This window comes from Betta splendens, chromosome 3 (assembly GCF_900634795.4).
Source record: "Betta splendens chromosome 3, fBetSpl5.4, whole genome shotgun sequence".
Lineage (NCBI taxonomy): Eukaryota > Metazoa > Chordata > Actinopteri > Anabantiformes > Osphronemidae > Betta > Betta splendens.
In genome coordinates, this window is record NC_040883.2 from 1940985 (window position 1) to 1960996 (window position 20012).

The 20012-nt window shown below is 45.2% G+C and overlaps 3 protein-coding genes across 5 annotated transcripts; 1 reads left to right on the plus strand and 2 right to left on the minus strand.

Annotated features, from left to right (window-relative positions):
• The first annotated feature begins 341 nt into the window (after nt 1–341).
• LOC114851916 (paired amphipathic helix protein Sin3a-like) lies at nt 342–12979 on the plus strand. The gene is made up of 21 exons (XM_029143808.3): nt 342–702; nt 3133–3348; nt 3524–3694; nt 3921–4027; nt 4123–4432; nt 4529–4780; nt 4878–5030; nt 5308–5463; nt 5609–5695; nt 5782–5900; nt 6046–6271; nt 6358–6474; nt 6914–7152; nt 7246–7429; nt 7528–8116; nt 8195–8364; nt 8538–8711; nt 8780–8872; nt 8973–9067; nt 11083–11290; nt 11363–12979. Exons 2-21 carry the CDS (start codon nt 3154–3156, stop codon nt 11579–11581), a joined length of 3864 nt encoding a protein of 1287 aa, XP_028999641.1. The 5' UTR covers nt 342–702; nt 3133–3153; the 3' UTR covers nt 11582–12979.
• A 281-nt stretch (nt 12980–13260) lies between these two features.
• LOC114851919 (cellular retinoic acid-binding protein 1-like) lies at nt 13261–15530 on the minus strand. The gene is made up of 4 exons (XM_029143811.3): nt 15392–15530; nt 14901–15079; nt 14709–14822; nt 13261–13381 (listed from the first exon to the last, which is right to left on the minus strand). Exons 1-4 carry the CDS (start codon nt 15459–15461, stop codon nt 13295–13297), a joined length of 450 nt encoding a protein of 149 aa, XP_028999644.1. The 5' UTR covers nt 15462–15530; the 3' UTR covers nt 13261–13294.
• Nucleotides 13261–19914, minus strand: LOC114851917 (solute carrier family 25 member 44-like). 3 transcript variants are annotated; one of them, XM_055507275.1, is made up of 6 exons: nt 19726–19914; nt 18413–19175; nt 18206–18333; nt 14906–18116; nt 14709–14822; nt 13261–13381 (listed from the first exon to the last, which is right to left on the minus strand). In XM_055507275.1, exons 2-4 carry the CDS (start codon nt 19038–19040, stop codon nt 17925–17927), a joined length of 948 nt encoding a protein of 315 aa, XP_055363250.1. In that variant the 5' UTR covers nt 19041–19175; nt 19726–19914; the 3' UTR covers nt 13261–13381; nt 14709–14822; nt 14906–17924. The 3 variants fall into 3 exon arrangements, with proteins under 3 accessions (XP_055363250.1, XP_028999642.1, XP_040925897.1); XM_029143809.3 differs by having other exon boundaries at nt 18413–19076; nt 19726–19912; XM_041069963.2 differs by lacking the exon at nt 19726–19914 and adding an exon at nt 19557–19695 and having other exon boundaries at nt 18413–19076.
• Nucleotides 19915–20012: the final 98 nt, after the last annotated feature.

Genomic DNA, 20012 nt, shown 5'->3' on the forward strand with positions numbered 1-20012 from the left:
ATATAGAGTATTTCAAAATGTTTCGAATTCAATTTTAAAAAATATAAAATATGAAAAGACTGAACATCCTGTTGGTGACTGAGGGATAATGTGTGACGACGAGGTGACTTTGGGGGATTATTTGGTTGAGGATGTGCATGAACCACTGACACTGACAGATACTGTAGAAAGGTGTTGACAGGTGGTGAACATCTGCATATTTAGTTTAACTACCATTTCTATGTGCAGTGATGCGAGAAGGAGTTTTTGGAAGTCTGTTGCCTGTTTCATTCCGTAGACCGTGGTGCTGGTTGACAGGAGCGGCCTCGGGACATGATGATTATTGTGTTGAGCGGACACACGTTAGCGCTGCTTTCGCTCAGCTGTCACCTCAGTGCGTCCAACGCACCTGAGCGGAGACACTGACCGGCTGCGTTTACTGTATTTGTTGTTGTTCTGGGGAGCGGACCAATCCCAGCTCGGACTGGGAGGAGACTGGTCGCCGTCACGATAGACACGCCTCTATGTTCAAGGAACACCGCTTCATACATACACTGTTGTTAGCGACGTAGCCGCTACGGACAATTTTCTGATAATTCTGTTGGCGACCGCTTCTCTTAAGTTTACTTTTTGCCACAGGCGGGTGAATGCGCGAGTAACGGTTTACTGGCTGGGTCCCGTTGCAGCGGTGTCTGAAGTTGTTGCTGGTGGCAGTTCTGTGAGGTGAGCTAAGTTACACTAATGCTAGCTTGTTAGCCGAAGATACCCTGTACTGATGGAGGTTATTTTGTTGTGCTAACGCAACAATTAGTTAGCTGCACTTAACCTTGACAAATACGCTAGACAATAATCGAATACTGCTCGATTTTCTGTGATGACTTAAGACTTTGGTGTATTTCAGTTTTCCAACAAAATAGTCCAAGATGCGGCTAAGTTAGCTTGCGAGGTCGATAAGTTAGTCCAGCTAGTCTAAGTGAGGCTAGCAACCAAGCAAGCTAGGAGCGGCGACCATGAATTAGCCGACATGCTAACCCCAGCAGACTGATCTGACAGCACGGATTTTTTCCTCAGTTTGTTCTTGCTAACTTGAATTTCATTGCCTATGTGTTGGTTGTTATGGGACAAACGTGGATATCAGAAAGGATCTTTGCAGGGCGACCAAGTCTTTTTCTGTCGAACTTCTCGCGTAACTTAACGTCAATGCGACGTTAACGGTGTGTAGCTACGGTTAGCATGTTGGCTAGCTAGCGGTCTTCCTGACCCAACAGCCAGGATAGCTTCAATTAATAACCGATCGCTGAACTTCTGTCCCGTTAGTAACGATCGCGCTCACGTTGGAAACTAGGCAGCCGACTATTTTGTCGCGGTCAGGCACGTCTGTTTCCTTCGAGACGTGTTTTGGCAGCTACGTGTTTAGCTCAAATGCTTAGGCAGCAGAGTCGTGAACATCGTACCGAGGACTGTCAGCAAGTACCCGGTAGACCGACGCCCGCCCTCGCTGCTTCTCTCGCCCTGCGCGCTTTTAGTCTGCCAATTCTAAATGTTAGCTTGCTTTGTCACATAACTTCGAGCTCGGACGGGAGCCAACGTCAGCCGTCGGACGAGCGAAATCGGACAGCTCACCGAAAACGGATGGCGTTAGCGCTAAGCTCGGTGTTTGGCGGAGAGGGGGAGGGGAGGCAGGGCTACGGCTAGCGACAAACGGCGCCTATCTGTTACATGCCTGTGGAGGGGTTGCTCGGCCAAATGGAGGCTTTTTGTAGCGCAACTCGGCCACTTCGATGCCGTGGACTGTTTTTGACGTAGTTGCTTCGCGTTTCGGCAAATAATACTTGACGCTAGGTGTGCGACAGACGCGAGCTTGGTAACTGAAAACCGTGCGCTCACACCGTGTTTTCCGAAATTGGTGGTGGAAGGCAGTGAGGCACAATGTCTGCTCCCCGATGACCAAATGCGATGACGTCTGCTTAGGGACCTGCGGCAAATTATTTGTCTTCATAGCTACGCGTGGAGTGCGCAGAGGGCCACATGGACAGCGTCGACGTATCGGTCATTTTAAATATGTGAACGTCTAGCCTTCACGTATACACTTAGTTACAACTTTAACAATTTTATTATGTAATAAAACACAACTAATAAGCTTTATAAAGACATGTGTTATGTCTATACAAATTATTTTACGTGCATCACGATACGCATACAGCCTAAGAAATGCTGCTTGTTGAACTGCTGGACGTGGCATTAAAAAAAAAAAAAAAAAAACTCCCTGCACGTCTGGCTGCTCTGTTCAATAGTGACAGTGGCAGGTCCTACAATTTTCAGCGATAAAACTATGCAAAACCTACACATGTGCATTTAAAGACGGTCCCTAACCGGGACCCACAGCCATTCTGCTTAACAATAATAGCACGTCTATTTAGGGACGTCATTGGCGAACGTTTTTTTTACCAGTGAGTTCCTGAGAACCTTTTGTTTTAATAAAACAACTTAGTTTTTGATTTGTGCTTTTATTTCTTTATTGCAGTCTGATTTCTACATGTATTTGTATTGGCATAGTTGTGTACTAGGACTCTTGTTTATTAATGTGTACTTGAACAGTAAATGTAGGCTAAATACAAATGTATTTTTAATACATGCCTCTATTGAACGTCTTTGGTTTTCATGAAAGCATGGAATGAGACTAGGAATCTGATCTTCACCAGTGTGACAAATATTAATGAACACAATATTTCTGTAAACATAAAACACAAATAGTCGGGGTCGCAAGTCTTGTACTACGCTAGTTACTAAATGTCAACTGGAAGAGAGATGTGGTCTGGGGATGAATAAAGGTCATTCTATTTATAAGTTATCAATTTATTTCTGGGCTTTTTAAGTAATATATGTAAAATGCAGTTAAATCAAAATACGATTTTGTTATTTTAGTGTACATTGACTGTTCAACTTTACACAGCGCCATTAACAGCGGTTAAAACATCAGTCCGGAGGTTGAAGTTGTGACCCACTAAACTAGCAAAGTTTTTTTTTCTGTCTCTGCAACATGATACCGATTATCTGCTTTGGTGTTGGCTTTTAGATCTTTACTCAAACTGTATAAAGCACTACTAAGTAATCCCCAAAACAATGTGACCTGTCCATCTTTGTCTCCATTAGCCCCTTGAGTATGTGTATACAATGAAGAGGCGTGCGGAGGACCCGGAACCAATATTTGCAGCTCAGCAACAGCAATCACGTCGCCCCCCAGTTCAAGGCGTTGCAGAGAGCTTACAGCATAGGGCCCTCGTCCCGGCCCCTGCTGCGATAGAGGCAGCCACAGACAGCATGCAGCCGTCCACCGGCATCCAGTTCTCTCTCCCCCAGGGCTACCAGGTATGATGTACACACAGCTGATTAGACAGCAGCTGTGAGCAACTGATCTAGATGTTCTGGATGTCCTTTACCAATTTGGCATCCACATTTATGCCTCTGTCTATGTAACAACCAATACTTATGAGAAACCGCAGTATTTTAAAACGGGTTGTTTTTTTGTTTTTTATAAATAAAGATGCCTCAGAGCACAAGTGGACATGGACATAACAACACGGCGCCTAATGCTGGTGCCCATGCACACACTGTAGCTGTTCAGTCTCAGGGTCCAGCAGTGGTCCAGGCTCATGTTCATCCACCTGCACCCATGACATCACCCCAAGGACAGCAGCAGTTCCAGCGACTGAAGGTAGAGCTCCATGGACAAATAAACTGGCCATCAAAAACATATTTAGTCATCTGAACAAACATGGTTACATATTTACATATTACAGGTTTAATCACAAACGAACAATAAGTGTTAATATCGTGCTATATTTAGCTTGTAAGTGTTTGTTTTACTTTCTGATTCTAAGTTGATTTAATTTTCCCTTTTTTGGAAGAAATTTTATGCAAGTGGTTTTTCATTTCTTCAGGTTGAAGATGCTTTGTCCTATCTGGATCAAGTAAAGCTGCAATTTGGGAATCAACCCCAAGTATATAATGATTTTCTTGATATTATGAAAGAGTTCAAGTCACAAAGGTGAGTTTTAGTATTGTCACAATTTGTAACAACATCTGGGGGAAAGATTTGATCAGTTTCGTACAAAAATGGTATAATTTATTATGTCACTACAGCATAGACACTCCTGGAGTCATCAACCGCGTGTCTCAGCTGTTCAAGGGCCACCCAGACCTCATAATGGGCTTTAACACTTTCTTGCCACCTGGATATAAAATTGAGGTTCAAACCAACGATCTAGTCAATGTGACCACGCCAGGTCAGATCCACTACATCACCCCTCAAGGTATTTCAGTTCAGAACCTCCCAGTGACAGCAGCATCCAGCCAACCTGCAAGCCAGCACCAGAGTCTGCCACAGCCTGGCCCAAACACTACCACCACTCCGCCCACCCCCACTCAGCCAACTCCAAGTAAAACCAGCAAGGTAGGCAGTAATTGCCTTTAAATGTTGTGTAGCAGGGTAGAGACAGTCATTTAGCTCATGTGTTGTCAAATAAACAACATGTGCTCTTTTCAACAGCCAGTTCAGTCTCCAGCCCATACACCCACCAGCCAGACCAATCCATCCATCCCATCGTATGCCTCACCGAGATCCCCCTCAGTTCAGTCCCATACTCCTGTGAGCAGCACGCCCTCTGCTGGGCCACCCCTCCAGAATAACCAGCCAGTGGAGTTTAACCACGCCATAAACTATGTCAACAAGATCAAGAACCGATTTCAGGGTCAGCCAGATGTCTACAAAGCCTTCCTGGAAATCCTGCACACATACCAGGTAACGACATACACAGCGATTTAAGGCATGAGCTGTAAAAAGGACACATGACATGTGGTTCTCTAACTACCTGTTTTTTTATTTATACAATTGCCAGAAGGAACAGAGAAATGCTAAAGAGGCAGGAGGAAACTATACCCCAGCACTGACGGAGCAGGAGGTCTACACCCAGGTAGCAAGGCTCTTCAAAAACCAGGAGGACCTTCTGTCAGAGTTTGGGCAGTTCTTACCAGATGCAAACAGCTCAGTGGTGAGTCTCTGTGGACACACTCCTGACTGGGCTTTGTCACATCAGTGCTGTTAAAGTCGCATGGTCGTTTTACAGTAGTGGGTTATCACATTATTTAATAAGATACAACTGTGGGCTACGTCGTGATGAATATTTTAATTAAGATTTATGATTGTTGTGGAGTTTGCAGCAGGTTGGCCACTTTTAAAAGCATGAGGTTTTGCTGTAAACTAAATCTGAGCAGACGTGATGTTTACAGGTTTTGTGATCAATCTGTGATGTGTAATTACTGTTTCAGCTGCTGAGTAAGGCCGCTCCAGACAGGGCAGAGTCTGTGCGTAACGATCATGGAGGGACAGTGAAGAGACCTCTGCTTAACAACAAACAAAGACTGACCCCGAATGGGCTGCCTATTAGAAGACCTGCAGGAGTTGGAATCGCACCTCCTGTGAAGGTACGTGCTGCTCCACACGGGAACCATCTGCACACACGCAGTCTTTTTTCTGCCTCTGTACAAATGACTGTCACATATGAACAAAATGCCACAAATGTTGGCACCTGCCCATCATTGTTGTGTATTGTTTTTATCTTTCCTGCAGAAAAAACCAAAAGGTATTGAGAAGGAACACGGCCTGAATGAAGTCAGCAAACACAGCACCAGCACTGAGACCATGTTTTTTGAGAAGGTCTGTATTGTTCAGCATCGATGTACAATTATGTGTAAAGGTTTGCAGTATTATGACGATAACTACAAAACGTTGTGCACCAACAGGTTAAGAAGGCTCTTCGGAGCTCTGAGGCATATGACAACTTCCTTCGCTGTCTGCACATCTTCAATCAGGAAGTGATTTCACGCGCTGAGCTGGTGCAGCTGGTCATCCCATTTCTAGGGTGAGTTCAACAAGGACAAACACAAACTATGTAAAGGGGCAGAGTTCTTATAAATGTAGTGCTTCATGTTATGGTAAATGTCTGTCGGTGTTGGTGTCACACATCTGTCCTAATACATGATATTGTATGGTTTTATGAATCTCAGAAAATTTCCAGAGCTGTTCACTTGGTTTAAGAACTTCTTGGGCTACCGGGAGTCCAGTCACGGAGAGTCGGGCCATGCAGAGACTCTTCCTAAAGAGCGTGCAACAGAGGGTATTGCCATGGAGATTGACTATTCTTCCTGTAAGAGGCTGGGGTCTAGTTATAGAGCTCTTCCAAAAAGCTACCAGCAGCCCAAGTGCACAGGGAGGACGCCGCTGTGCAGAGAGGTGAGTCACTAAAGGAGGTGGGCTGATTACAGGGCGATTTTAATTTGCTTTTAATTTTTTTAAACTTTTACTTTGTCTGTTTGCAGGTGCTGAATGACACGTGGGTGTCCTTTCCTTCGTGGTCTGAGGATTCTACGTTTGTGACCTCAAAGAAGACTCAGTATGAGGAGCACATTTACAGATGTGAAGATGAGCGCTTTGAGGTGAGGAGTAATTCATCCAGTGAAATCCGCTCAGCATCTCAGCTAGGGCTGAAACGACGGAGAAACGTGATCAGTAGACAGAATAACTGACAGCCCTGCAGGTTACTGGCAATATGATGTAGCAGCTGGTCATTATTTTCATTTTGCATTGAGATGTCATTTCAAGGCCAGGCCAATAGGTGGCAGTGTTGTTCACGTTTTATTTTCATAATGTATGCTATGGTTGTGAGCTAGTTTTCCTAAATGGAAATTTACTCGCACTATATATTTTTGGCTAAAGTCAGTTTTGCAATCTACCAACTAATAGACTCTGCATGAATAGCTGGTTAAATGTGCCAGACGCATTTCCCTGATTCACTTTGTTCAAGAGATACAGTTTTCCTGCCGTCACAACCAGCCAACGTTTTAACATTGTGATGACACGTTGTGTCCTGTTTAGCTGGATGTTGTGCTGGAGACCAACCTCGCCACAATAAGAGCGCTGGAGACTGTGCAGCGCAGGGTTTCCCGCATGTCAGCTGAGGAGCAGTTGCGGTTCAAGCTGGACAACACGCTGGGCGGCTCGTCTGAGGTAATTCACCGGAAGGCTATCCAGAGGATATACGGGGACAAGGCCCAGGACATCATCGATGGCCTCAAGAAAAACCCAGCTGTGTGTGTGCCAATCGTGCTGAAAAGGTAAATGGATTCAAGTCATTCCGCCACTTATCGAGGCTTCGCTTGGGTTTTATGTTTGTTTAAACGTGAGTTGTGTCTGACTTTGTTTCTCAGATTAAAAATGAAGGAGGACGAGTGGAGAGAAGCACAGCGAGGTTTCAACAAAATCTGGCGCGAACAGAATGAGAAGTATTATCTGAAGTCTCTCGACCATCAAGGCATCAACTTCAAGCAGAATGACACCAAAGTTTTGCGCTCAAAGACTTTGCTCAATGAAATTGAGATGCTGTACGATGATGTAAGAAAACATTTGATGTAAACGTGAAAGAGAATGCACAGAATATTCCCTTTGTCCTATTTGTAAAATCCTAAATCCACCTCGTCTGTGTCCTGTAGCGCCAGGAGCGAGCCTCAGAGGAAACCTCTTCCCCACCGCCAAGTGGCCCTCACATGACCCTGAGCTACGACGACAGCCAGATCCTGGAGGACGCTGCTGCGCTCATCATCCACCACGTCAAAAGACAAGTGGGCATTCAGAAAGACGACAAGTACAAGATCAAACAGATAATCCACCACTTCATCCCTGACCTGCTGTTTGCTCGGCGAGGCGAGCTCTCTGATGTGGAGGAGGAGGAAGAGGAGGAGGAGGAGGAAGACGACTTAGAGATGGATCAAGACGCCCCTAAGAAGCACAACGGCCTGCCAGGCAGCAGCCCCACCAAGTCCAAGCTGCTGTTCAGCAACACGGCAGCGCAGAAGCTCCGCGGCGTCGACGACGCCTACAACCTCTTCTTCGCCAACAACTACTGGTACGTCTTCCTTCGTCTGCACCACATCCTCTGTTCCCGTCTGCTCCGCATCTACGCCCAAGCAGAGAGGCAGATTGAAGAGGATGCCCGCGAGCGAGAGTGGGAGAGAGAGGTGTTGGGACTGAAGAAGGAGAAGAATGAAAATCCAGCGATCCAGCTGAAGATGAAGGAGCCGAGTGAGTGAGAAACGCGAGATGGTTGAATGTGATCTGTTCTAGGTCTCTCAGTGTAACGCTCCCATGTGCTCCCTGCAGTGGACGTCGACGTTGAGGATTATTACTCGGTGTTTCTGGAGATGGTGCGTAATCTTTTGGATGGAAACATGGAGCCAGCTCAGTACGAGGACTCCCTGAGGGAGATGTTTACTATCCACGCCTACATCGCCTTCACGATGGACAAACTAATCCAGAGCATTGTTCGGCAGGTTAGTGCTTCAAAGCGTAGCTTATTAAATGAATAAGACTTGACTGACTCTTGCTTTTGTCACGTCTCGGTTTTTGTGTCTGTCACTGAGCTTGTTGCTAGAATGAACCTAGAAGCTTCGTTTTTCATTGTTTTGGCTGCAGCTGTTTGACACTAAACCCGCTGCTTTTTCAGCTCCAGCACATTGTCACGGATGACGGATGTGCACGTGTAACGGACATGTACCTGTCTGAAAGTGCCAACAAAGCCACAGGGGGCACGTTGTCCTCGCAGGCGTCCAGGTCCTCAGCAGAAGGAGCCTACCAGCGCAAAGTGGAGCAGCTCATGTCGGACGAGAACTGCTTCAAGGTACGGGCGTCGCAGAAACGAGTGCTGGTGCTGGTGGGTTGTTGTCTGACGTCTTGTGCTTCGTGCAGGTGATGTTTGTAAAGAGTCGAGGGGCCGTGAGTCTGGCCATGGAGCTGCTGGACACGGAAGAGGAGAACTCTGATGAACCAGCAGACGCAGAGGTAACACTCCTTAGTCATCACAGCTTCCTTCTTGCTTGTTTATGTCTGAGGTCTGTAGACTCATCCGTGTTCCTCTCTCCTCCTGCTATGTTCCCCCCAGCGGTGGTCGGACTATGTGGGCAGATACCTGAACTCAGACTCTGCATCCCCAGAGCTGCGCGAGCATCTGGCCCAGAAGCCAGTGTTCCTCCCCAGGTGAGGCTCCAGCCATGTCCCCCTCTTGTCTGCACAGTTTTAAGCTCCTGTTGTGAGGCTTCGCTCGGCTGAGCAGCACTGCCCCAGTTGGGAAGCCACACAGGCAGATACAACTCAGTGCAGTGGTGCTTCTGCCCAAGCCGCATTTTGAGAACTGGTCCCAAACCTGTGGGCGCAGGAGTTCTGCCTCTTTTAGCAGGCGATGGTTTGAGCTGGATCAGGTTGATACAGTTACAGTAAAGTGCACTGCCTGAACCTGTTAATATTCACATTGGCCATGACTTTGAGTTAGTGACCTGCCTCACACAATTGCACTTTACACGACCACCTTTTTATGAATTGGAATTTATTTATTATTGATTCGGCTCATTTTTTAATAGGACTTTTATTTATTAATCCAATTTTTAAAGATAGCTGTGACTAATGTTTGCTTTTGACTTTCCACTAGCAGACAGCTATAGTTAATCATTTCCTTTAAATATTCACACTGTATTGAATTGAAATCACAATTTTTATTTTGTAAGAGAAAAAATGACTTACTGCACAAAGTGAATCCGCCACATTTTGTTCTTCACTTCCTTTTTGTACTTTATCTCTGACCTGAGTTGAGATTGAAGCTCTTGTAACGGACCTGAAAGACTTTGAGGGACCAGTGAAACAAGTGGTTTGCTTTTCACTTTTATTGTGTCCATTCTTTGTGATTGTACTCAGATCAAAGGCCCTGTGTGTGCAAGCTAATCACATTCTGCTCAATGTAAATGTTCAAATGTTTAATTGTTTAAGTCTGTTCAGTGTTCTGTTGGTCATTTCCAGTGGAAAGCGTTGGCTCCCGCTGCAGCGTTTGGTTGTGGGGGAGCTTTTTCCACTGCTGTGACAGATTTTAGTGCTCTTAAGGTTTTTAAAGATCCAGACAAGCACACTATCTGCACCACTTGTACAGAGTAGGATTTGTAAATAAAATGATGGTCTTAACTGTTTGCTCATATGTTGGTGTATTTCTTTCCTCTCGCCTCAAAGCTGTGCGTGGAGGCGTGCTTGGCTCTGCAGTGTTGAGTGTGAAACCTCCCCGTTGTTGGTTTTTGGCACTTGTGTTCTTATTCTTTCTTTGAGATGGCTGTCCATTACCATAAACATTTCAAACGGAGTTTGTAAAGCACAAAACTCTCCCTCCTAGTTCAGTCATCGCATAATCAGGCACCTGACTATGATTTCTCACTGAGCTCACCCGCATCTTGTCTTTTCTTTTTCTTTTATTTTTTTCATTCAATCTGTAAGAGACATGCAGCACAAAAGGTCCAAAGTCTCGACCCTTGTTAACAAAACTATTGAGTTCAGCCCAGGTGGGTCTCCATGCCATGATCATAACACTCTGTACACGCTGTACATCTCTGCTCATATCTATTGAACCGTTTTCCGTGAATTGGCCTTACTGTCGTGTCTTTTAAGTGGAGCCCTGAATGCAAAAAATATGCTTCACGGTTTCAGTCCCCGCTCACCTCTAACCTCTGTGGTAAGTACACATTTAAAACTTTCATTCAGGTGGGGTGAATAATTGTTTAGAACACGCACAGTGTTGGGATTCGTTTCCAATTCAGACCAGTATTTATTTCCAATCATATGATTTTGACTTGAACTGTGGTTGTGCAACTGAAGCACACTGTACAGAAATACTCCGACTGCTGCCTCTGCTGCTCTTATAGATCCCAATTGTCCTCGAATGATTTGACTCCCTATCTAATTCTTTTACTGGGTGAGTTGCAATGCATGGGTTTAAAACTACTAGTTTAAAGGGACAGTCCTCTCAAATGTATTTAACGTTGTCCTCTGTGCCTGACCATATTCCATTTGAATTTGAGAGTTGATAGTGATACTGTGACATGCTCAAGTGAAAATAAAACCAAATGTACACGTTTTAGACCTTTGTGTGACCTTTCCTTGTCATTGTGACCTTTTGGTGTGTGAAGTGAATTCTCTGGACTCGTCATGCTCACGGTTGCCGTCCGCTTTTGCCTCAGGAACTTGAGACGAGTGAGGAAGTGCCAGAGAGGATGGGAGCAGCTGCAGCAGGAGCGAATGACCAAGGGCCCGTCGGACAAGTCGCAGGACGGCGGCAGTGAGCTGAAGCTGGAGTGCATGTTCAAGCTCAACTCCTACAAGATGGTCTACGTCTGCAAGTCTGAGGACTACATGTACAGGCACACGGCGCTCACGCGGGCTCACCAGGTAAGCAGGCAGCCTGGCCGCGCAGGTGGCATTCACGGGCGCGTTGTGCTCAGCTGGCCTCTCTCTTCTCAGTCCCACCAGCAGGTGAACACCTGCCTGCACCGGCGCTTTCACACCTGGCTGGACGCCTGGGCCAAAGAGCACGTGACCAGCGACATGGCTGCAGAGAACCACAAGTGGCTGATGGGAGAAGCACAGGAAGACCAGATGTCCTGCACCACCAGCCGCTGCCCAGACGTCCTCCATTATCTCAACGTTAACAAGTACCGGGTGAAGTACCCGCCGCTGTAGTCTTCACTGTGGCAGTAGCCGTCGTCGCACCAAACCAAACTGCCAGCGATGACGTAGGATTTACAGTAGCTTCGTGCAGATGTTCCCGCCATTAATGAATTTAGTTGCCAAGATGTCGTCAGTCCACGATTCAAAAGCCCATCTGTCAAAGTGATGTCCTTATAAATTAAATCCAGGTTTTACAAGAAATGATTATTGGGAAAATAAAACACTTGTGTTGTATATTTGCAGCAAATTACAGCTTAAGAAGGAATCATTTGTAACAGTGATGTGTTTTTGAGCGTCTTCGCATCATTTCATGAGAACAAACGACCTCGACTTCTCTCGTCAGGTAGCAGAAACAAGCCTCCGTTGAAATGTGTGCGCTCGGACCGGCGTCCAGCTTAAACGTAGAACCTGTGAATGTTTTCTGGGTAGTGAACGTCTCTGGCAAATCCTGGCTGGAGTTTTATCAGATCAATGCCAGCAGTGAGTTTCAGATTTTATGACCACCTAAACACTTGTAGTGTAAATATATTGTTCATAGTTTTTGTTTTTTGTTGTTTTAAATCAAATGTCATTTATGTGTAGCTACATTAACATACACATAGTATCGATCTTTAGCTGGAGGTTGGAGAAAAGTTTATTAAGAAGATTTTAACTGTTTTTTACCAAAGGATGTTAAATAGGAGCCTCTTTGTTTGTGCTGTTGAACATTTTGTCCCTCAAGTGTCTGTTTAGTAGAACTTTTATACATGTTTTCAGCCCTTTCTGCGCATTTCTACTTTGGGTTGGGATTGGCGTCACTCGTGGTTTTTGGATTATTGAATGTAACTGATCAGCGGTTTTTCAGATACTCTGGAAAACGGTACCAACCCTGTTTGTTACCAGCTGTAAGATACGTGGTCTCATGATGGAGCGCCTGGTTTAGTCTGTGTCCATGTATAGTATGTCTGTACATGAATGTGACCTGTGTACAAAGAGCAATAATTCCTTCAGTCACAGTTGATCAAAACGAACTGTTTGTATTTCTCTGTGAAATACAAATGTGAATTTTGTATTCCCTTAAAACAGGGACGTAAACTCCAGGTTTTGTATCGCCTGGTCCCCTCCGCAGGCCGTTGAAACTGCAGCTGGCCGTAGATGTCTGGTGGGTTAGAACACAGGCTGCGTGGACGCCAACGGGTGCCAGAGCACGTCCTCCTCTGGGCAGCGTTGGTTCCGTCAGCAGCTACAGACAATCCAAGCGTTTATTACTGGTTTAATATGGAACCTCACAGAAGTGACTGGAGGAGCTGATTGTATATAAAGACATTGTTTGTACCTCGTTTAATGTGTCTGTTCTCTTGACTTTTATGATGTTGTACATGAGTGTTAGTTTGGTGTTTGGCATTAAACTATTCTTTGAATAGACAGAAACTCAGTTGACCACATTATTTCTGCTGTTCATTTTTCTGGATTCTCAAAGAATCATTAGGTTTAGAGGTATGAAGGTTTTTAGTTTTTGGCAAAAACAGCCTCAAAAGGTTTGACTTTGACTTAAGTCTTGTTTTACTAATGAAAACTAAATAAGTCGATCATTATTCTACAAGTTTAATACGTTTGACGTGGTGAATTGGATTTTCAGATGCAATATGTGTGTATTTGAAATCTCTTGTCTTTATGCCGACTGTACAACATTATGAACAATACAGCAAACGTAACATTTTCATTCTTTATTTTGCAGATGATGATTTATCTGAGACGTTTTCTCTCCCGGGAGCCGTTGAAACATGTTCTATGCTCGACGCGCGTGCACGTCACATCATCCGCTCCAAAGATCTGAAATGAGACACTGGTTGTTATGACATTTACAGTAGATCCTGTTAATTCTGTGGCTGCTTCAGGCTCTACATGTTGAAGGATAATGCAAACACGGTTCTGTCACCTTTTTAAAAACCCAGTCAACAAAATGTAGCATTTACTTTTTATGGACTAAAAAAAGGAAACATTGGTATTAAAGCGTGTAGGAAGTTTGAAACCTAAAGACCAGTACTGGTGTTTTTTCCAGTGCAGGTGAAGCGTTCCTTTTTTTGACTGATGCTGCTAACGCAGAGCTCTACCTCCACACTTAGAGGAAACCGGGAGGAATCCATCACTGAGCCGTGGAGCAGGACCAGCACACGTGACCGAGGCCAGAGGTTTATTAGGTCCCAGGTGGAACATTACGGCTGCTGCGGTTGTTTGTGGACACTTATGGTGTCATGAACGTGAGCGAAAGTGCTGATAAATGAAGCTGTGACGACTCCACATGGAGCCTGGAGGAAACGCTGGTGAGATGAGCCCTGACACCGTCCTGGCTGCGGTTCCCAGGACTCATCTCCACGCAGGGACGTGAGGGGCGCTCCTCCATTCTCTCCCTTAACGATCGTCCCATCCACCTGTCAGGTCCCACTGACCACTGCACAGGCCGACTCCATTACATCCACCCGTCTAATTTCTGTTTGAACGCAGCTGATTTAGTGGCTTTCAGCCACACCCTCAACTTTAGACAAACCCTCAACTTTAACAGTAACAGATCTGCTTCAGTCGCTCCCACACGTTTTCCCACAGATCGTCCTCACAGTTACTGAACTCCACTGTGGCGCATGCTGGTGTTTACAGGAACAGGTCTGTGAATGCTCTCTGTCTGCAGCGCTGGAATGCTTCACTGTAACGTGTGTCCATCCACACCCTCATTTTGGAAAAAGAATGAAACTGATTGTGTTGCTGAGATTTCCTAAGAACTAAGTGGAGCTGGAGACGACGACTGACCCGACCCACATCTGGTGTCGCCACCCAGTGAAAGCAGCTCTTTGAGTCTGCTCTGCTGAAGGATGTGATTCATTTGCATCCAGAAATAAGTGATTAATCAATGGATTTACAACATTTGTTTGTTTCAGATGCCAGTGAAGGATAAATTATAGCTCCTAATAAATCAACGGAGACGTGAAATAGACTGAAGAGTGTCCCGTTGGCTAATACGTCCAAATGTGACGCCTCCTCATCCAAACATCTGTTCCCTGATCTGCTGAAGCGAGGTCAGAGCGACGAACAACAGGGCTGATGTTTGCACATGACATCACTGGATTCACTTCGACTGATGTGCTACAGACTTGATGACTCTCACCAGAACGAGTTCGTCCCCTCTGACTTCTCTGCTCCAGAAGGTCCTGGGTCCGGTGCCGCTCACTAGAGTCTGTTTACAGTAAATCTTATTTTTCGTTTCCCAAACGGCCAAACTCTGTAGAAAGGTTTAACACACAGGTCAACGCCGTACCTGAGCTCTGCCTGTTGTTACGTGTCAGACTTGTTTAATTACCTTACACTTCCTGCCGTCCACCGTCTCCTCGTCGAACTCCTCTCCGATGCTGAAGGTGACGTCGGTGGTGCGGACGCTGGTGGAGGTGTGGATGTGGAGGCGCTCGCCGCTCTGCTCGATCACCACGTGGGGCCGGGACGCAGCCGCCACGGCCACCGTCCTCAGCAGGGGGTTCACGCCTGAAAGCGCCAGCAAAGCGTGAGTGGACGCGGCTGCACCTCAGCCTCCACCCTGGTGACAAAGGCTGGTAAGAACTTGACCTTTTCACTGTAGAAGGTGGAGGTTTTCATCTGAAGCAGCGACACGTCACAGTAGAAACATTTTAAACATTCAAAAACCGTCGTCCTGCAGCTCTAGCTGAGATTTTCATCAGCCAGATGTTTCAGATATTGAACGAGGCGATGAGAGACTCCTTTAGATCTTGCTCTGAATAATTTTAAAAATCTCACTCAAACACATTCAAGCCTCAGTTTAAATACCAATGTTCTCACCCAGAGTTTTGAGCAATTCGTCGAAATTCTCACTGGTTTTCATTTTCCAGGTTCCGGCAAAGCGATCCATTTTCTGTCTGTTGTGGTTGAATGTGTCAGCTTTGTCCTCTGCTGCTTCTCTTCAGCCTCTCTCTCTCTCTCTCTCTCTCTCTCCTCATCTCTGTGGTCCCTCCCTGTGTGCACTGGTCCCCACAGCAGCCCACCCCCTCTTTCTGGGGGAGTCGGGTCAGGTCATAGGTTTGAGCTGGACGTAGGAGTCGACGGGTCCCGTTATATTTATGATGGCATAGCTTTATATTCGCTGAGGGACTTCATCATGGGATGAAGCATTGTTTAGCTGCAGGAATGCTCCCAAACATCTGGCTGTCTGTTACAGATACAGCTACAGGACTGTTCCTCAGCAGGTGACCATGATGTTTGATGTGCATAAGAGCGTGAGCTGCTTTAATCTCACCTTTACATACATTTAAATTTGAGCCATAGCTGATACTAATTTTTTTAATATAATTTGGATGTTGACCTGTCAGGGCTTTGTCTGTCCCACCTTTTACCCCCTTTATCTGTATTTGCCTCCACTGAATCCCATGAGACCCAGTCAGAGTTGTTGTGTCCCTGACAGCTCTGTCATCCCACCAGGCCTCCATCTTCTCCAGACTCCAGACAGTTTTTTTATCAGTTTGTGTTGGTCTCTGTGTGGTTTTATTTCCCAAAAGGAAAGGTGAATATTTGGGTGCAGCACAGAGGACTTAGATGTGTGGAGGGAGGATTTGCTGCCATCTACTGGTTGGATTGCAGAAAAACAGGGCTTTCAGGATTTATGTCATTTTTATGGTTTTAATTCACTGAATGTATTGACACAGAATTCATATTTAAAGTCAGTTTTATGAAAAATCCTAAACACATATCACATTGTGGTTTTCATGACACCGGGATTTAATTATTAGGTTCATAGTGTGATCTTAATGCCTCACAAAATGAGATATGACCTCTGATGACCCAGGGGACGTTGCTGTCAGTTCATTCAGCAAGTACTGAGATTTTTAAAATACTGCAGTAACATATGTATGTTATCTCATTTTGTGTTTTGCTACAGCTTAACTTTTTAGTTTGTGACCCCTGCTAGTCAAATTAGTTTAATTAGTCAACACAGTCAGAACAGGAAAATGTCTGAATTTAGTTTAATTAAGGAGTCAGGACAGAGACGACGCACATGATGGTGTGAAACCGTGTGTTCTGTAAAGACTGAGTTCTAACAACCACTAATAATCACAGCTGCTGGAAGCTGTAGCTTCTAATTACAGTGGATGGTTTAAGGTCCCTGCTTTCCCACCAGGCTCATACGTTTAATCAGCTCTTAAATAAGTAAAGATGGATGATTCAACAAAGAACCAAATCAACCAAACATTAGAATTCATCAAGTACGATTTAAATATAGACACTTTTTTAAGCCGGAGCTCTCTCTTTTTTCTCTGCCAGAAAACTTCCATAAACAACATTTCCTTCTCCTTTTGTAAGAAGTTTTTAAAATATGTTGTGTTAATGTATCTCCCCAAAACAGTCATTAAACCGTAAAAATGTCAAACTGCATGAATCACAAATGTCAGTTATTTACTTAAATACGTGAAAATGAGATGTACGGAACGTAGTCATGACCCGAAAACCTTGAAGAAACACTGAAGAAACAAACTAATGAATCATTTCTTTTGAGACATTATTCACACATTCACAAGGAAACAATCACGTGTGATACAAAGGATAAAACAGTTACCTTATTGCACTAAAATCCATGTCACCGTAATAAAACAACCTTCTGCCTTTAAACCACAACTACCTCACAGGCTTTAACTGGAGCCCAACAGAAATAGAGGTTCAGTGTGCTCAGTACACAACCGGCCACTTGACATCAACCGGCTGCATCATTACATCGTTTCCTACAAGAATAGTGTTAAAAATGCTGATGGAATATTAAGATAATATGACATAATGAATTCTATGGAATAAGTTATTTATCACCGACTTTGTGCAGCAGTAAAAGTCAAATACTCTGTACATCTACAACCTAGTGTTCTCCACCAACTTAGCAAGATACAACAAAAATGTGATTTAAAGTACGAAGGCAGCAATTTAAAGGCCAAAAGAAAGAGAACAGACGTGGAGCAGCTCGTGAACACAGCTGAAACCACTTTACATGTTGGGTCTTCCTTGTCAGAGGTAGTGGTTTCATGTGGGCCTGACACTTTAGTACAGTGCTGCCTATGTGTCCAGATTCATAAAAATAAAACCACCCTATAGGGTTTAAGTTGCTTCACTGCTTTACAATAATAACAACCCTAGTAGAACGAACTGCAAACCTGGGTATGGCTGTTAAAGGCCAGTTATCAGTAACCAATAAGCTGGTGTGAATACAATGTAAATGTGTTAAAAGTGGCCTGATTCTATTTTGCACCCCAGTGTTTATCCACCGCTTTCACAGGAAGTCTAATTTGGGGCTTCAGATGGCACATGTTCTGTATGTTCTCTGTCCAGGTGTTTTCTACCAGTGCCTCGAATCCACCAGCTCTGGTCGCAAACTTAGCTTTTTTAGCGTCTCGTAGCCGACCACCATGACAATGGCAGTGGGTGTGGATGAAATGATGCGTGCCGACAGTCCTTTGGTCAGTCCCCAGAAGCCTTCCTCTTTGATCAGCTGCCTGAACGTCTCGATGACTGAAGTCTTACCTTCAACCTAAACACACGCAGAAAACATGCTTTTGCTCAAACTGTAATGCTGTAAGTCAGAAATAGGATTAAGAGGTGTAGAGTACATGACGCTACCTGCACTCTGGCCCTGACCACATCCATCGGGTTTGTGACAGTGGAGGCAGTGGCAGCAGCTAAGGGTCCAGCCATGGCTTGTAGAATCAGATGAGGACAATCGCTGGGAGCCAGTTTAGAGAGTTGCTCTGTGAAACATGACACATACGTGATTAGCTACACAGGACAGCAAACAGCAAACACACAAAACTAGTCTCAACTGCTTACCTGCATAAAAATGGTAGAAAGGCCACCACACAGCACTGTTGGGAATGTATGTTAACAAAGAAGCCACATATCCTCTGTAAAAACCCCGGGGACCATCTACAGCAAATATCTGAGCCATAATGTTCCTGGTTTGGCCAAACACTTTTTTGGGCTTTCCAGTCTTGGTGTTGGGACACAGTCGAAAGCGGGTGAGATGCTCCCCTTGGCCCTGCATCATGAGATGCTGCGACACAACGTCTATAGGAACAGTGATGCTCTGAGCAACCAGGGAGGCCGAGCCCCCTGCCACCAGGGACTTGACTGTATTGTCCTCAGAATACTGGGAGACATACTTCCTCACCAGCTCATAGGTGGTTATATAAGCCTGGCCCGAGATGAGTGTGAAGGTGTTGACCATGAAGCCGCGATACAGGCCTCGTACACCCTCCGCCCGCAGAATCTTGAAGAAGGCATCAAACGTGCCGCTGTAGAGCGATTTGCCCCTCTGCACCTGCAGCCGGGTGCGGATGAGCGTGGCTGGGTAAACGGTGGCCCTGATGGTCATCGTCATGAACACACCAAACGAGTAGAACTTCCTCTTGTCAAGGTCCTCCCACTCGATGATCTGGATGTTCCTTTTCTCGTGCATTCTGCCGGCAGTGGGAGCCCCTCATCAGACCGATTCCTGCAATAAGTGAAGTCAATCTGAGTTCATGTGCTGATAATAGGCTCACATGTGTGCCAAAATGCTCATAGTCCTTTGTTTTATTGGGTTTATTGAAGACTGTAGAGAAAAGCAACACAAAAGCACAAAATAACTGGTTACACTCGTGCAGATGGTTGTTTGTTGTACTTTTTAGCATAACCTCATAAAATGGACTTCAATGTAACTCCTCCAAACAACAACTAACAGGCGACCTTCTATTAATCCGTGGTGTGACAGAGTTCAAAGGTCGTGCAGCAACATACATACATAAAGTTAAATACCGTGACTTGTAGAGCTTTTTAGCCACGTGTTACAATTATGTTATTACGATAGTCTGTTTGATTTAAGTGTTTGTCAAACCAATCACCCAGAAACCAACCTGACTGTACTACACGTGTGTAACCCGGTCAGAGGACGCTGTGTTCCCGCACACTATGTGACTACGTGCGCGATACTAACCAAACTGACAAGAAGAAAACATCCACACACGCGTGTGTTCGTTTCTGAGCGGGTTACGTAACTTAGAAAGGAAGCCTCGCTGGCTAACCAGCGTTAACTTAGCTGCGTTAGCAATCTAGGAGTTGCTGGTGTAAGCCGCTGTGACGTCACGCGGTTATCAAACACTTACCTCTTCAGGCAAACGTTTATTTCCGCCTCATGTCCTTAACAGGATGAAGCCATAACGGCCACAGATTAACATGTAAGCTTGAACCCAACGTCGTTGACTGGATAAAAACATGGAGTTGGCTCCCTCCTAGCTAGTCTGCTAACTACTAGAGCCCACTTCCTGTTCTCATTCAAACGCCATGCTGCTGTCAACAACCAATGGCGCACATGCTGCGTTTACGTCACACCGTTGTTATCACCTTGGAAGCAGCCATGAAGTAAACTGTTATTTAGGTATAAACGGATACT

What these genes read in the sequence shown, in the direction of transcription:
- LOC114851916 (XM_029143808.3), top strand. Translation starts at nt 3,154, where the DNA reads ATGAAGAGGCGTGCGGAGGACCCGGAACCAATATTTGCAGCTCAGCAA. An exon ending in AAAGAGTTCAAGTCACAAAG is followed by an intron (nt 4,028 to 4,122) that starts GTGAGTTTTAGT and finishes ATGTCACTACAG; the next exon opens with CATAGACACTCCTGGAGTCA. An exon ending in GTGAAGATGAGCGCTTTGAG is followed by an intron (nt 6,475 to 6,913) that starts GTGAGGAGTAAT and finishes TGTCCTGTTTAG; the next exon opens with CTGGATGTTGTGCTGGAGAC.
- LOC114851919 (XM_029143811.3), bottom strand. Translation starts at nt 15,461, where the DNA reads ATGGATCGCTTTGCCGGAACCTGGAAAATGAAAACCAGTGAGAATTTC. An exon ending in CGAATTGCTCAAAACTCTGG is followed by an intron (nt 15,080 to 15,391) that starts GTGAGAACATTG and finishes TGGCGCTTTCAG; the next exon opens with GCGTGAACCCCCTGCTGAGG. An exon ending in GAGGGGACGAACTCGTTCTG is followed by an intron (nt 13,382 to 14,708) that starts GTGAGAGTCATC and finishes GTCTCATTTCAG; the next exon opens with ATCTTTGGAGCGGATGATGT.
- LOC114851917 (XM_055507275.1), bottom strand. Translation starts at nt 19,040, where the DNA reads ATGCACGAGAAAAGGAACATCCAGATCATCGAGTGGGAGGACCTTGAC. An exon ending in TTTCTACCATTTTTATGCAG is followed by an intron (nt 18,334 to 18,412) that starts GTAAGCAGTTGA and finishes CATGTTTCACAG; the next exon opens with AGCAACTCTCTAAACTGGCT. An exon ending in TGGTCAGGGCCAGAGTGCAG is followed by an intron (nt 18,117 to 18,205) that starts GTAGCGTCATGT and finishes GCGTGTGTTTAG; the next exon opens with GTTGAAGGTAAGACTTCAGT.